This window comes from Chelmon rostratus, chromosome 8, assembly GCF_017976325.1.
Source record: "Chelmon rostratus isolate fCheRos1 chromosome 8, fCheRos1.pri, whole genome shotgun sequence".
Lineage (NCBI taxonomy): Eukaryota > Metazoa > Chordata > Actinopteri > Chaetodontiformes > Chaetodontidae > Chelmon > Chelmon rostratus.
The window spans coordinates 24,307,610-24,325,255 of record NC_055665.1 but is presented as its reverse complement, the minus strand read 5'-3'; the positions used below and the strand labels follow the sequence as shown (position 1 = coordinate 24,325,255).

The following is a 17,646-nucleotide window of genomic DNA, read 5'->3' as shown; positions in this document are numbered from 1 at the left end:
GCTCCGCTTCACATTGTCCTCTTCCAGTAGCTGCGGCGTATAGAAGTTTAAAAATAGCACAGCACAGCTCAGCTCAGCTTGGTTCAGTTCATTTTGCCATAGCAATGTGAATCATCCTCTACTTTCATCTCCGAGTTTCAGCCAAGCATGGCAATCTTCATTTTCCTCCCTGTGCTCTTTTCCTTTTTTTTTTTTTTTTTTTTCCTCTCATAGATGTGCTGATGTTTGATATGGAGGAAGGAGCTAAAATGGAAGGGAAATTAAGACTGGAAGGTTAAGTAACCTTGGCCAGGTTTGACAGACACAATACTGCCAACGTCTGATTAGAATCCATACTCACAGACAGTAGCGCTGAGGTCATTTACTGTATATACGTGTGGGTGGAAGCAGTAGAGGTGGGGGGACTCACTGTGTATATGTGTGTGTGTGTGTGTGTGTGTGTGCAAATAGGCATCAGTCCTTGTAAACAGTTGGAGGTTTATAGAGAAAAAGCTGTGAAGATGAAAGACACCCACCCCCTGTCCTCTATCACCTACCTCTTCCTACAAACACACACACACACACACACACACACTCTCTCTCCCTCTATCTCGCCGTCTCTGTGTCTCTCCCACGTCCTCGTGCAGATTTACTGTCCCCTCTGTGACCAATTACCAAGGCCCAGTGTGTCGCAGAGACGGGGAGGAAACACCGTGAAGCAGAGCCACATAACGACGCCGCTGCTCATTACCGGAGGGCCGAGACGAGTCACCGTGATGCTCGCAACACGAATTAACGCTCGCATCTTACGTGCCGCATGCCTTCGCGCACCGCTAATCAGCACATACGCGCTCTGATTGGTTTTATGCTTGTCGTCAACTTTACCACAGATTGGAGAGAAACGTGCATGCAGACAAGTGTTGTAACGCTTGAAGTCAACACAAGGAGGAACAGAGAGCGAGAGAAGAAGGACACACACACACACACACACACACACACCTAAAACGGAAACTTGCAAGAATGTCAAATACACACTAACTGGCTTTTCAATCATATACATTCAAACCTCTCTATTTCTGAACTGTTAGAAAAGATAGTGATGATGAAATATCTTGATTCACCCGAAGTTCCAGTCAATAAATGTACTGGAAGGACTATTTTATCCACCAGTACAAATACAGTAATTTGACATATCATGGTTCCCCGGACAAAATCTCTTCACATGTTGTTTTTGACATTTTCTGTGCTACTGTAAAAATAAAAATGCCCGATATATGACTAGCAGCCATGTCAGTTAAATCTGGAAATAATGCGTAGAGCAAAACAGAGGAGGAGACAAGAGAGAGAGACAGAGGACATGCAGGACTAATAGAAAAGACAGAAGGAGGGATGGTAGAGAGAGAAGGGTAAACTCTAAAATGGAGGCCCTGGGAAGAGACTTTAACTGGACTATCTACTGGATCAGTGTTTAAAAACTCAAGGGCAGCACAGGAGGGGTGTCTGTGGAGAGTCTATATTGATTCGTCATGATGACAATTGTCAAAGAGCGCTGTGGTGCTGCTGGAATAAAAGCGGGACTGAAGTGAAAAGGGAGCGAGTCTTATGGCTCGAGGCTCGGCTGACCTTCCAGCGCTGTGAAGGAGACGAGACCGCAGGGCTGGAAATACACTCTCTCTCTCTCTCTTTCCCCTGTGCTCGCTCTGCCGCCATCTGTGATGCCTCAGCTCAGCTCGGTGCTTTTACTGCTTATCAGAGACAATATTGCAGGCAGTATTACACAATATGGAATATGGCAACAAACAGCAGTGTACAGTATTAATTTAAACTGCACTGACATGATTAGCTACATGATATGTGAATATATAATCATCAATATCTATGAAAACCATTCAAGAGAGCTCATAAGCAGATAAACAGTATGTGTTTATCTTCGACCCTGTGTGCCCTTGATATGTCTTCATCCTCTCTTTATGTCTGTTGCGTCTCTTGCACTCGACTTTTTCCCTCGTCTCTCTCTCTGTCTCTCTCTCTCTCTCACACACACACACACGCACAGACTCACGCTGTCTCCTTCTCATCTTCCCTCTTTAAAGCATCACTGCTCTAAGACAGCAGTGCTGAGAGGTAGCATCCTGTTGGAAACATACTGCTGTCTACTGCAAACTGTTCATATCTGACCTGTGGTCTTTACCAGTCACTTAACCATCTAGAGCCTGATTGACAGGATTTAAAAAATGGATTGTTGAGATAAAAATGTTCTCAACTGATTGGTTAGCAGTCTCTCTCACGATATAGCTAGACATTAAATTTTAGACATTGGTTGATAATTAGTCAGCTCATTTGACTGAGAGACACAAAATGATGATTCAGCATTTTGAACAACAGTAAACATCTATTATACTGTTGATGATGATCAGCAACTGATCAACACGCTTTACGCCAGGTGGCATCCCTGGCACGTGACATATTCACAATTTCTGAACAGTACCAAGGATTGTTCCTGTTTTTGACTCTTACTTTTGAAAATTCTGTTTAATTTTAAAATTAATAATTAATTTTAATTAAAAACTTGACACTGATACATTATTTAGATCTTTGTAGTTTCATGTCACAGATGTAAGTCAAGAGGAAAAACACCACTAGATTTATAGTTCTTTCGTCTGTTGGTTAAGATAATATCTAGGAGTGCAGCCTTTTCTATATTTTTTTTGGATATGGACGAGGAAATTAGCTTTTTCGATTATTAGAAGCATCAGTTAACCAGCTAATGAAGGTGCAGAGAACCCAATAACTTTTCCAATGTTATTTTTCCCCAGACAAACACTTAACAGCCAAGAAGTCAAAACATTTCGGCTTGGACAGAGAAGTAATGACAGAGGCAGATAAACAAGTTTTCACTAAAATGTCAACACCACCTCCATTAGTAGGCCGATCATGTCAAAAAAGTTATCAAGACAAAAATCAGCATTTTTGACTTTGTTTCACAACCACGTTTCAGAGAATAGAAAAATGTCCGGGTCAGTTTGTTGTGCCCAAACTTTAACAGAGTCCATTGTGGATCGTTCATATGGAGCCATTGCAAAGCAAGACGCTTTGCATGCTGAAATCAACAAAATGAGTTTCCTCCGAAATTGCTTCACAACCTCTGGAGCCATAAGTTGAGTTGCCAACTGTAGAAGAGTCGGACTCAGGATGGCTCGAGTTTTTCAGAAACGGTGTTTGAGAGTCTGAGCACACAGCGGCAGGACTCACATTGTTAGAACTGGATACGATAGCGGGAGACTCACAGGTCAGGATCAAGTCTTGCCGCAGCGCATATCAGATTAATCTCTAAACTGGATAAAATGAATCGTCAACCTATTCTATTAGACTGCACATCTGCCCTGTACAGGCTTGAATTAGTCCAAAAGTAATCAGAGTTGAGATGAGGTCACATCCTGCTGTCCAATAAAAGTTTAACCAGTAGTAGAAACTGAAGAGTCGGCAAAACGTTCCGAACTTTTGGGTTGGATTGGGGCCAGACGTAAAGCATTTTCGTAGACTCTCGACTGTGTAGCACAGGGACTTGACATCTGCGTGGAATCTGCTGTAATTTCTAGCCGTGACATCGTTCATTCACATGTGTTTGAACAAATTTGACAGTGGGACGCAGGTCAGTGAGAGTTGGAATGAGCTTAGTTAGGTTAACCACCTTGCCACGAGACATGAGTGATAGCACCTTGGAGAGATCAATACCTAACGACAGAATCACCTACTATCAAAATGACCTGATTGCTGCTTACCCCACAGCTGTTGCAGATGGATAGTTTGGATGGAAGCTGGCACACGGAGCTAACCAGGCTAGCTGGATTAGCATCAGAATTGCTCACGCTTGGCAGGTGCAGCCTCCTGTCCAGAGGAACCACCGCTGTCCTCCGGTGATGAACGTGCAACACGAGGATGAACTTGGGGGTGCTTGTCAGATGGCTCTGGAGCTGGAGTTACTGCTTGGAGATCTGTGAAAACAATGTTAGATAAAACTTTTATTATTTCCTCCAGCACAACCTCCCCTCAGCAACAGTGGAGGCAGCGTTGGTCTAGCAGCCAAAGAAGAAGAGAAGTTAGACAGCTACAGTCAGTGGCATCATCCCAGGAATCACAGAGTGGGACGAGCATCTCTTCATGCCTTTAACCGCTGAGGCTGAGGTGAAGCAGCCAGGAGATGGGTCGACCGCATCACAGTGCATTACCTTTGCTGGTATACTGGTGGACTGGGGACGCTCCAGAAACTGGCGCTTGCAGAACAGGAAGTGGAACTAATGCGTAGAAAACAAACAGTCTTGACTATTTCGTCTCCTTTTTTACAAGCAAAGATAGAGATAAAAAGAAGCAAACAGTTTTCTGCTGAGGGAAAGGATCCGCTTGTGCGCAAAGCGCAAACACACAAGCTGACTGTATGGAAGCAGCAGGAATCCACCATAGCTCCCTGTGGTGAGGCCGGCGTGGAGGGATCTTTCTACTTGAATAATGTGCCCTTTAAATAGCAGGAAAATACTACGCCATTGAATTTACACCAGGTTTTTGTTGGTCAATGGCACAATCGCTTTCTGCTGCTTCAATATAGTGATGCATCAACTGTGCACCTGACCACAGCTCACTTTAGGACCAACATGGGCGCACAGACGGGGGTGAGTCGCTACTTGCACAGTGTGGGCACTGGGGGAGAAAATGACAACTTGGTTGTTGGGAGCAATGACACTTGTGCTGCGCTGTGTGTGGCTCAGTGCTCATCTTAGTCATGGAAAAAAGTGTCTAAATGTGTTATTTCAAAGGGGTCATAGTTTCATGTGTGAGTGTAATGCAGTAACTATGACTACCACTGGCAGCATTTCTGCATTATTGCGCTATATTTTCAGAAAAGCATCATCTCATACACAAACACAGAAAAATGCACAAAAATCACATGCACCACTCTTCTTTTTACCCCACCTGGCTCCATGCTGCCATGCCCACAGGGAATGTGTGTGTGTTTCTGTGTGTTTCTGTGTGTGTAGAGTCTTTGAGCAGAGACATCTCTGATTCCCAAAGGACTTTGACACTCAAGCTGACTATGACTAGTGTTGCTGTAGGAATATAATGGCACTATTTAGCCTGCAGCTCTGTGGCTATACACACACACACACACACACACAAACAAACAGCCATCCTTATATATTTACCACCATCATCCGTGGTGCTTCTTCGGGAGTCACTCCTGCTCCTCCCCTCTTGTCTCCTCAGCAGATGACACAAACCAAACACACACAGTGACAAACTGATGGAATAACCTGCAGATGATGTAGAAACCAACCAACCAAACCACAAAGAAATCAGTTTGTGCAACCAATAGAAAATATTGACAATATTGAAGGTCTCCAGTTGCTTCTCCACGCTCGCTCACCAAAATAACCTTCTTGTCAAAACTCACAGTGTCTGTCATCATCGTTTTTATCGTTTGTTAGGCGTAAAGATGGAAAGAATGGCACCACAATCATCTACTGACAGCTGTAGTGCAGAGATATCAGTATCATTAAGTTATCAAATGAACGTATCGGCCAATTATTAAAAACAGGTAATCAAATGTACCTGTACAAAAATGTTTTTGTTTTCTGCATTGTTTTGCATGTTATTGCATGTACCTCTGCATAATGTATCACATTATCAGGAAAAAAAGGGGTTTATTTCTTTCAGGCCATGTAAACATGATAAAATATTTTTATTTAACTGGTTGTTAATGTTCTACACGTGTACTGTAGCGCAGGTACAGTCGCTGTTGGTGTGGGTAGTTACAGCATACTAACTTATGACTTGCTAATTGCAAGTGGGAGTGGAACTTTTGGAACTGTGGAACTGTTCCACAGCTGTGACCACTTCTTATGCAAGTGGGGTCAAAGGAGACATGGTGGTTTTCATTTCTAAATGACATCTATTACTTATTACTTATGACAGTGATAAGATAATTTGATGCATTACTTATAAGAAGGAAAAGTACCACTAACCTCAGGTAAACAAGCGTAAAAACATCTCCACACTTTACTCCAATCAGTCACTCACACACAGCATCAAGTTTGTCTAACACTCTGTCGAAGCCTCGGTAGTTGCCACAGTGGAAACAAACTCACACGCACATTCTCACACATGTGTACTTTCAGCCATAAACACACACACACACTCACTCACTCAGTCTGGCCCAAGGTGGATTTCTAGAGGTGCATATATTTGCATATATCTGCATGTTTAATGAGTTTTGGGAGATCAAGCGATCTGTGCGGCCCTTTGTGGGTATTTCTTTCTTTTTTTTTTCTTTCTTTGTGTGTGTATGTGTGTGTGTGTATATGTGTGTGTGTGTATATATGTGTGTGTGTGTGTGTGTGTGTGTGTGTGTGTGTGGAGGGGGGTGGGTCTCCATGTAAATATCACCCACTGTGTGTTGGCACCCGTCACAGATGGTCGGGGGCGAGGGCACCCTGTGGGCACAGGATACCTATTTCTGTTTGTTTGCATGCTTTGTGAGCCACAGAGAGTGAGACTCTGTGTGTGTGTGTGTGTGTGTGTGTGTGTGTGTGCGCGAGTGTTTGTATGTGTCATTTACTCTGCTGCACTTTTGCAGTGCATTTTTGCACTTTGTTCTTGTGTATGTTGCGTGTGTGTTGCAAAATGTTCGGTTGTGTAATTGCATCGTGTGTATGTGTGTGTGCAAACACTGTGAAACTGTAGGCATCTGTAAGTTTTACCTCTGAGTGTATATGCATGTGTTTGCAATTCACTACATGTTTGTGCAGCGTGTGTGCGTATGCATGCACAATTTAAACGCCTGTGCTCGTGCAACCCTGCATGTGTTTTTCACTTGTTTGTGTTTAAGCCTGCTGCAGTGTGTGCGTGCCTGAGCACACGTGTGTCTCCCAGCATGCAGTGTGGCCATGATGGCCCTGTTTTGGATGATTGATGTGTCGGCGGGAGCAGCGAGGAGCTCAGGTTGGGCCAGAGCCTCAGTCTGACACGCTGCTGCTTCCCTGCTGCTTTACATATGTAGACGCAGCAAGACTCCTCCTCCCCTCCCATCTGACTCTGCCTCCTGCTCCAACACAGCCGACACTCACAGGTTCCCTTTTATGGCTTTATTTTGAAGCTTCTGTATATTCCATGAAAGTAAACGAGTGCTGTGTGCTTTTCAAGCAACTTCCTGTTTCACATTTTACCACCGATAGTCGCCCAGCGCAGTCACAGTCTGAGGTACTGGGACTTAAAGGGATAATACTAATTCACTTTGACTTCAACAACAATATGTTATGCCCCTGTCTTGTCTCATAGGCAAGCCTATGCAACTGTAATAGTTTATCTGAGTCTGATAGGTGAAGGATTGCATTCTAATGAAACATTTATGCATGGTTTCATATGGGTGTGGTTATTGTTTCAGTATAAGACCAGCGCAGATGTAAAGAATAACAATAGCTGAATACTTGAATAGTTAGTTTAGTTGTTAGTTAGTTGCTAACTGTCCTGTCTTACAACAGAGCCATCATTCATCATGCATTTGATGAGCAAATATGAGAGTGGATTTAATCTTCTCATCCAGGTGTTATTAGTGACACCTGTGCTTTTCTGACTACGAGAAGTCACCACAGCTGAACAGATGTCACCGAAACAGTCAGCGCTCAGCAGACACATTTAAAAAAGTGTGTTAAGTGAGAAACGATGTCGCACAATCCAGCTACCATCCAGTCACATGCACTCATTATATTCTGTAATCCACTGTCCTGCTAAAACCTTGTCTCTCCATTCATGAGCCATGTCAGTCACTATTAAATATGCATCATGTATTGAAGTTAGTAGCAAAAAGAGCATGATTTCAGTGCTGCCTAGATGTCAGGTAACTTCATATTAGCAAGTTGCGACCTTTTTCTGTGGTGCAGTGCTCCAAAGTGCCCCACTAGAGCTGCTAGTCACTAGAGTGTCCAGCAACAGACAGCTATGGTGGCACAGGGAGGCCTCCTAGTGTGCATCAGTGTGGACTTCTTTTTTTTTTTTTTGACACTCTGGACGTAAGAATGACATTTTCAAGATTCAAGCGAGCTTTACTGGCACTGTCTCCAAAGGCAAAGTTTCATCTCAACGTTTCACCTCCAAACAGGTGCCAAGTCAAATTTCCCTTATTTAAAGTCTTCTTTCGTCTCTTTGTCTCCTGAATATCCTGTGTCTTCCTCCTATTTGCTGCATGTACGTGTACTTTGTTCCATCTCTTTCCTCTCTGTCCGCCTCCCTCTCTATCGCTATCTTTTTCCGAACACCTTTGTCTTCTCAGGCTCACCCTCTATTGCAGGGTCTCACTTTCCTCTCCCTGTGACACTCACCCGTTTCGATATCCTGCCATCTCTCGCCCATCACTAATCCCCCCACCTCTCTTTTTTTTCCCTCTCTGTAGTTTCTCTCTCTGGCTTTGAAATCCTTCCCCTCTCCCCTCTGTTCCTCTGCTTCTGCTAATCCTTTCATTCCCTTTGTCTCTCTTTTGTCTAAAAGTCAGTTTAATTTCTCCTTCCTTCTTGCCACGGTTTTGTCTCTGCTTGTAGCTCTCACACTTTTTATTCCACTGTAGTCAAACATCATCTTTGTCATGCCAGTAGTACCACCTGCTTTAGTTCTTCTTTATTTTTGCTCATTGATTGGCAACTTGTGCCCAGTTTATATGAAGATAAAGTGCACTTATGGCTGACACCATCACCAAACATGACAACATGATGTGTTAGTGCTACATAAAATTATACTGTTTGTGAAGTTATGGCATCCAGAAGCAGTATTTATGGATTTCATAGACCCTTGTGTCAGGAGGGTGAATTTATGTAAAAAAAAACTCACTTCAGCTCAATTACAAACTCAAAATATTTGACTCATGAAGTTTCCAAGCGACAGCGGGGTCGCAGCTCCTCGGAGAGTCATGTCGACCCAGTAGAAAGGCATGCTGGGAGGCTGGCAGGCATGCGAGGCGTATCGATCCACCTGTAGCATCCTGCTGTTTGTTTACCAACAACAAATCAATGCAGCGCCCGGCTGGGGGCCGCCATGCCTGGCCTCTAGTCTGTTGGGAGCACTCACACATCTTACACACATTTACTGTATAGAATACACACACACACACAGGCAGGCTGGGCAGCTGCTCTTGCAGATGTAGGGAGTTTATTTGGCGTAAAGTCTGATACAAACTGATCTATGCGGCAAATGGCAAGTTAACCTAACCCTAACCTGGTCACTAATGGTACAAACATCAAAAGGTAGCAGCTGTTATCGTTTCCTTTGCTGGGATTTAGCGATCCCAGGACTCCCTACATGCAAATGTTCCACACTCCTGTCCCCCCTTGCCAGTTTCCCCTATACCAGAATGATAATGGGTGCAGCTAGACTTTTCTCCAGGGATGACACAGCTGTGGAGGTCTAGCTCTGTCAGACTCACACCTTTGCAATAACCTAAAGCCAGGGTCAAACTATGTGACATCAGTCGTGGGAGGCGGGAATAAAACTGAGCATCGGGCATTCCTCGTTTTTACCCAGTTTAACGTGTTATAGTTGTAAGACAAACAACGCAGCATCCACAGAGGCCCCCCAGATATTTTTCATAGGATTGGCCAGTGTGACATAGTCTGTAGCGCTGACCAACGCACCACGCACAACTGTGGACACACCAAAGCAAAAGAGGAGCAGTGTTGTTGGTGCTGCAGGTCAACAGAGACGTTGTTGCCTGGTGCCTCCTCGCATCGCTGTAATGTTCCCAGTTCAGGTTGTGAATGACGGCAAGCTGTGATTACTTTGTTTAATTTATTGCTTTATTCATTGGTGTATTTATTTTTATAGGGACGATTATAAAGCCAGTGCTGACCAGTTTAACATACCTCAATACAGTATTTATGGTTTAAGGTTGTTTGCCATACCTGGCCCTAAATGAGCCCTTATAAAAACACACAAAACACACAAAAAGAAACATGCAAACAAGCACAAAACACTGATCCAATGAAATGACCATAAAACTTAATGACATGCACCATATCATTCATGACTGACTGAAGTGGCTGATCTCTCTGATCTGCTTCAACTTGAGTTTAAAATGATCCCAGTCACAATCAGCTTTGAGTTCTGTAAGTAAAGCGTTCCAGGCGTCACCGACCTGATCCTGAAAACCTCCTCCTCCCAGCCGGCTGAAGCTCCCGTGATAGCTCCCCTGGTGCTCTGAGCTCCCAGCCCAGGCACAGTGAGCTAATAGGACTGCTAGCTAACTGAGTTATCTAACTAAAGGCAGCTATAGTTAGCAGCAGTTAGCGATTACTCTGGCGATATGCCTCCCCTCATTTGTTTGGAAAGTGAATTCAACAGGTGGCCAGTTTTTACATATTGTACATTTGATATCAGATGCAGGATTAAAGTTTTTCATATGAATCAGGGCTTGAAATGATGCCCTTGCTGATGTGTTTGTTTCCAGGTGACTGACCACAAAGGAACAGTGAGGAGCTGTACGAGGCCGAATGACGAGGAGGCATCCGGAGCCTTGCTCACTGTTACACTCATTCTCTACGGCACCTACCACCCACACAGGACCACGCACAGTATGTGAAAATGTCAACCACTCACACAATTTGCAAATTTGAACACATGCAAACAGAGGAGAGAATGGAGGCAGGGTTATTGTCGGGGTTTGACACATGCTGTCAGTGCGCTTCAGAAAATCGGCACCCACTGAAAGCCAAATTAATCAATGCATTGGTTAATTTACAAGCGGAAAATGAAAATATAAGTCATGTCAAAAGATGTTTAAAATGTTATGTCCCGATCACTTTACCACTAGTGCAGCGCAAAGATTTCCTAACCCTTCACTCCCACCACCACCTGCCTCCCACCTGCCTTCTCTTCTTCTTTGGCTGAGGCGGTGTAGTCAGAAGAAGTCAGTCGGGCCACTGACCACAGGGACTGTGATGTGTAATTACAGCGTGACCCCTGGCTGCCCCTCCCCAATACCACACCCCCTCCTCCATGATGTGTGTCAGCTCCACCGACGGCCACGACCTCTGCACACACACACACACACACACACACACACACACACACACACACACACACACACACACACCTTGTTAGCCACACCGGCACGAAGCCACAGCTCCGTCCTCCGTGTCCCTGTCGGGGGTTTTAGGGTTGTTAGAATCACCGAGGCATGCTGGGAGAGAGACACTGAACTAGACTTTCCTGTTGATCTTTGTCAACGGGGGTTCCCACCGGTGATAAAGGTCCTGGATTATCATGGACTTTTGAAAGATAGTCAGGAAAAGTCAAGGACCTTAATAAATGTACTGTTCAAGATAGAAAATTTCACAACTTTTTCACTTCTGAACTGCATTAAAACCTGAATTTTATCCCAACTTTATTCAAAACAAGCGTTTTCGGCCAAGAAAGTACTCCAACTTGATTCTGGAAACCTAGAAAGAGATGGAAAAGTTGTGGAATTTACCTGAGGGCCACAGTGGGAACCCTCTCTATCTGTGTGTGTGTGTGTGTGTGTGTGTCTTGCTCTGCTGCTCTCTCGTCTCTTTCTGTCAAGATGCTGATCTCTCTGTTGAGAAATCAATGGCTCTCCCTCCTCCCCCCTCTCCCTCTCTCTCCATCCATCCATGTATCCCTCTCCATGCTCCTGGATCTAACCCAGGTTCAAGCTGTTAGTCAATCTGCTGTCCACACACACCCACACACACACGCACACACACACTCATTCACAGGTTTGTGCAGTGTTGCTATTCTTCAGTCTTTTCCCCAATGACATCATTCTGGAGTAGTTTTCCGCCTCTGAACTTTACCTACAGTGATTTGCTGTGTTCAGAATAAATTGTTAAAGAAATTGTTAGGTTTGGGAAATGCACCGATTCCCTTTTTTTTTTTTTTTTTTTTTTTACCTAAGTTAGATGCGTTGATTGATACCACCCTCATGTCAGTACACTAAACATGTAGCTGCAAGAGGACAGTTAGCTTAGCTTAGCATAAAACTTGAGTAGAGGGAAACAAATAAACAAGTTCTTCTGGGGAGACTTTCTACCAGACTTTGGACCTGGCTGCAGTGATTTGCTCCCATTCAAGAGCATTTGTGAGTTTGGCCCTTGATGTGATTGGCTTAAGGGTGTTAGGGGGTTCTAATTCATCCCAAACGTGTCGGCTGGGTTTGGGGTCAAGGGTATGCCCAGGTTATTCATGTTATTCCAAACCCACCTGTGAAGACCAGCTCTTCATGGACCAGGCTTTGTGCATGAGGGCATTATCCTGTTGAAACAGAAAAGGGCCTTTCAGTAGCTGTTGCCACAACTATTGTTTAAAATCACAATCATCATTGTATGGTGTTGCATGAAGGTTTTTCTTAATTGGATCTAAGGGGCCAAACAGGAGCCGTAAAAGCAGCCCCAGACCAAAAGTATTAAACTAAACAGTTAGTGGCAAAGAGCGTCCACATATCTTATAGCCCATAAAGTGCACAATGTCATTTAAGAGTGCTTATCATTTAGCTGTTTGGGTAGACAATCACAGTCACAGTAGTTTTAGCGTTACTAAAGGAGCTTTTTGCAGGGGCAAACACTGTGTCTTCTGGTGAGCCTCTTCCCTCTGTACATCATTGGGGTAAAAAAGGAATACAGTTGCCTGTTTCTTAGGAGCACATAGCTAAAACTAATGCTACCACAGCACTGCAGTGAATCATACCTTCTGTTGAGGGCACACAAAATATTAGAAACACCTCTGATTATAATGCAGTGCAAATTAACAGCACCACAAACTGCAGCCTCCAAAGTGATCATAAAGTTGAATCAGCACCTCTTTGAGACAGTCTCAACAAAAACTGAACAATACAGCCTTCCTGATGGTGGGATTTCTTACAGGTCTGCTGTATTGCATTAGCTTTTAGCTAGTTGCAAAAAAATAGGACCCTCGGGGTTGACACTGTCTAACTTCAAACTGAATTAAACAGAATTTGAAACGAATTACAGCTATCCATGCCAAAAGCAGCAACTATGCATTAAATCTGGGGGCCTATCATTGTATAGTGTATAATGACGTTACTTTTAGTAGTACACTTGACATTATGCATGGGCCCGTTATATAATGCCTCATGATTTTGCTAACTGTGATCTCATTAATTATCAAGCATGTGCAGATTCCCCCAAACCCTGATGCATTCCTTTAATTTACATCACTGACCTACTTTCAGATATATTTGTAAGCATTGACACGTATGTAAATGTACTTATGTGTACCATACAGTGCAACCGGCTCTACTGACAGGACAGGAACTGTGATACTTATGATGTCAGTTATGCTATAATGGACATCTAAATGCCATTGTGCTTAGAGCTACAGTAAATCGGCAGTTCACTCATATTGTTCCCTACTCGACATCCAACACCCTGCGTCTCTCGTTCAGGCCAGGTAGCCAGCAGAAACCGCACGGTGAGCTTTACAATCAGGATGTGCAGGATGAAGCTACGGGCGGCTTTTGTGATCCAGCTTCATCCATGTGTGTTTGTGCGAGTTTCTCCACCTCCCTATGCATGCTCGCCCCTGCGTGCGTGTTTGTTTGGTGGCTGTGAGGCAAGTGAAGGTAAATTGCTGTGATTATGTGGCAGTAATTGAACAGGGATGGTGTGTTTAATTGAGTTGTTGTTTCCTGATGTTTCTCTGTAGTAGCAGGAGCCGCCACGCTGACAGGTGCCTCGTCTCGCCTCGCTGAGATGAGAGATTTTTTTCCATACCGTCGCGTCGGCTTTGTTGTGTCTTTTTTAGCTGTATTTCTGTGTGTTTTGGTTTAATGGTGTTTGTTTGGTCGAAGCGTGGTGTGTGGGTTTTACTGTTTCAGCGGGTGGAGGGAGGGTTTGTGAGATGGTTCTCTGAGCTCTGACAAGTTATCAACATAATGTTTATGAGGATGTGTAGTTTTAAATGTATGTGTGTGTGTCTACCTGTCTGTCAAAGTGTGTATGTGTATGCAGGCTTACATCATACACATGTCAGTGTGTGTTTGTCAGAAAGAAACTGTGCTTGATATTTTTTTTTTTACATTTATGTGTGTGTATTTACTTTCATGTAGCGTACTCTATATCACAATCTGTGTGTGTGTGTGTGTGTGTGTGTGCGTGTGTGTGTGTGTGCGTGTGTGCGTGTGTGCGTGCGTGCGTGCGTGCATGTGCTTGTGGCTCTATCTGATCTGCCTCCTGGGCTCTATGGCCCAAATCAAATGGTAGGAAACATCAATTTCACCATCCCATTTCCTCCTCCTCCCCCCTCTCCTCCTCTCTCCTTGTATAATTTCTCCTCTCTTCTTGCCCCCCCAGCTCCTGTCCTCCTCTCCTCCTCCTCTCCTCCCCTCTTCGGTGCCTTGCTCTCAGTGGACGTGTGATTACGTTCCTCCTCTGAGCACCAGTGATCTAAGGCACTCAGTGTGTGTGTCTGTGTGTGTTTGGTGACTGGTTGGTGATCTGAGCAGCCCGGCGCTGCGTATTGTGCGGCACAATTCATGGACGACGTCTCCAGATGAATGCCTCCATTCACAATTACAGCCTCTCCATTAGCTGCAGCCCTCGCCGCCTTGTTGTTGTCTTTTCTTCTTCTCTGCAAAAAAAAAAAGCAATTAAAGCAGGACAAAAACAAGCTAGGACACAAGTGGTGTACCTGGAAAAAGAAAAAAAAACAGCAAGGGTAGGGGTGTGGGAGTGTGTGTGTGTTTGAGTGTGTGTGTAGGGGGGTGATGCTTACAGTCGGGGGCCACACTACACTTGGTCTGTTTGAACGTTCACGCATGAATACAGTCTCCTCTAAGAGACTCACACAACTACTCTATATGTACTCTATATTTTGATTATCCCATTGCCCTGCATGTCCTTATACTTTAATCCTTAAAAGGATCAGATCACAAGCATAGGAAGTTCAGGAAAACCCTCTAAAGTGAGGACATTTCCTTAACTAGGATCACACACTGCATCACACTGTAGAGGATGTGAGAGCTGCCTCAGCTTCAGAAAGCCTGAATGAAAATGGCAAGTGCATTTAATATGATAAAAATGTTTTATCACACAGCAAAATGTTTATTTATTTGAATTTGAATTGGACTGGAATTAAAAACCCATTTGTCTACTTAATTAAGATGTAAGCTTGGCCTGATTAGCCTGTAAAGCAGCTGAACTTTTGTTAAAATGTCCTGAAATGTTTGCTCACCACAACCGTTTCAAAGTATTTCAATTATCATTCAGGTGTAAAAACTGCCATCATGATTTAATACCCACACTTGGTTTGTCATGAAACTAAGAAGTTCGCTTCTTTGTTGTGGTCGTCAAACATTTTATTGTCACTGCTTCACAATAAAAGCCACCCCGTGCTTTGCCAGTTGAATGCTTTAAATATGAAGAAGCAGCAGTAGGAAATGTTTGGTTTACATTAGAAAGTATTTAATCACAATAATTACTCACTATAAATTAACGCTCTGGGAAAGGCTGTAGGAGAGTGAATATGATAGCAATAAGATAAAAATGTAAGCACTAATGCTAGTTTACATGTTGCATCGTTTCCCTGTGAATGCTTCATGCAGGCAGCTGGAATCTCGTACTAGAATGGCGGACCGTCACCACCATTGAAAACCACCATATAGAGAGTAACATAATGTAAATACATTGAATGGCTACTGCTGAAAAAAGCAACTAAACAGCGTCAAAAACAGGATTTGATTTCATGAAAATCTTTAGTACTGTAACTTTAAGTATAAATAGTAAAACTAACACTAACAGATTCAAGAATTTTAAGTCAGCAGAAGTGACCCCAAATGACCTGTTTCTGTTGTTTTACTTTTATTTTTTTATTTCCTCAGCTTAGCATATGTATTTAGAAACCTAATTTCCATATTGTCTTTGGCAACATTTCAAACATTTGCGAAAAAAATTGACTTGACATTTGGATGGAAACGTAGCTACTGAGGCAGACAGTGGCTTAAAGGTAGCTCTATGCTTTCTCTTTTTTTTCTTTGCTTCAGAGGGACCCCTGCAGAGCATTGTGTCCATGGGGTCACGTCACCCCATCCCTCAGAGGGGGGTGCACCAGAGGGACCGTTACCCCCCTCCGGACCTGATTCAATGGGTCTTCCAAATGGAGAGAGACAGGAAGGTACGGGCTGATGATATCACCGTCCCAGCCAGACACCAGGTACAGTACTGTACACAGAGCGGGAACACACACATTTCACACATCACACACACTGTGATTTACTATTCCAATAAATCACTGGCACCGCCTAATTTCCTATGGATTTCAATTTCCCCCTGGACATATCTGCATTGATCAACTTCAGGTGTGAGGATGTGCCAAGCGTCGCTCACCGTGACACTGAAGAATGGCTCACGATCTCTGCCATGCGTGTGTGTGTCTGTCTGTCTGTCTTTCTGTGTGTGTGTGTGTGTGTGTGCGCGTGTAGGGCGGTGGGATTTGTGCACATGCAGCATTTCTGTTCAGCGCAGCTTTAGGATACAAATCCTTGAGTCTGAGTAATAACATCTGAAAATGTCAGAATCATACAGACGGAGGCAGCTGAATGGGGACTTGAGATATTGTTATTCTGATCATATCTGCTCGTGCACTGAGTCTAGGCCTGATTATGAGGAACAATTAAATATCATTGTGGCTTCTCCAACCGTTGTTACTGCAGAAAGAGGAGCAGGGTATAACTCCACTTTGAAATCAGAGGACATTTTGTGGTCTACTGAATCTTCTGTTCAGCGCAGTGTTTGAACTGAAACAAATATAATTCTCTTTCAGACTAATACTGCATTATCCTCCCACAATCATTAAAGCCCTGCTATCTGTGTCCTTTACGCTGCACTTTGAGGCCAATTACAGCTCTGGCAAAAGTGTGCCGCTGGACGACAGGTAGCTCCGTTCGTGCGCGTGTTGCTGGCCGACATGTCCTTGCAGGGGTACACGGTCCCCGGGCCTTTTGATGAGTTTTGAGCCGGTGACGACGAGGCCCGACAACGTCTTTACCCCGAGTTCCTCCCCTAGAGGCAGATCAGAATGGATCGTGGAGGCAAGGAGGAGAAATAAATTGGAGAAAAGGATAAATCGATGCTTGGCGGAGAGGCAAACAGACCTTCCAACCCCCGGCCCAGACACACACACACACACACACACACACACACACACATACACACGTACCACGGCGTGTCTTTTTTTCCTTGGGCAGTATTGGATTGGTATGCAGAGCCGAGGAGAGAGACGCTCAGAAAAAGACTTGGCCTACAAATGATGTCCTTTGTTTGATCCACTAGGTTGGGGGGGATTGGTTGGTGGGTGGATGGGGAGGGTTGTCCCACAGAGACGGTGGAAGGGCTGGGAAACAAACATCTCTGTCTGTGAGCCTCTCTCTCTCTCTCTCTCTCTCTCTCTCTCTCTCTTACACACACACACATTAACACTTTCTCATCTAAGGGTGGAGAGAGAGATCAGCTCCAAGAAAAGCTGGTTGTCATCTGTTTCTGTTGATGGCTTAGAGGGCACACACGATATGTTGTAGGTGTGTGTGCGCATTCCAGCGCGTGAATATACGCTAAATCTATTCATCTGAAGCTTTCAATCTGAAGTTAGAATTCTGGTTTA

The 17,646-nt window shown here is 44.1% G+C and overlaps 1 protein-coding gene across 1 annotated transcript in view; it reads left to right on the top strand.

The window, feature by feature from the left end:
- The window catches only part of LOC121610935 (neuroendocrine convertase 1-like), a 158,568-nt gene that overhangs the window by 136,522 nt on the left and 4,400 nt on the right, over positions 1–17,646 (top strand). Inside the window, 2 exon segments of the mRNA XM_041943263.1 lie at positions 10,463–10,586; positions 16,031–16,200. Of these exon segments, the coding sequence (XP_041799197.1) occupies positions 10,463–10,586; positions 16,031–16,200 (294 nt within the window).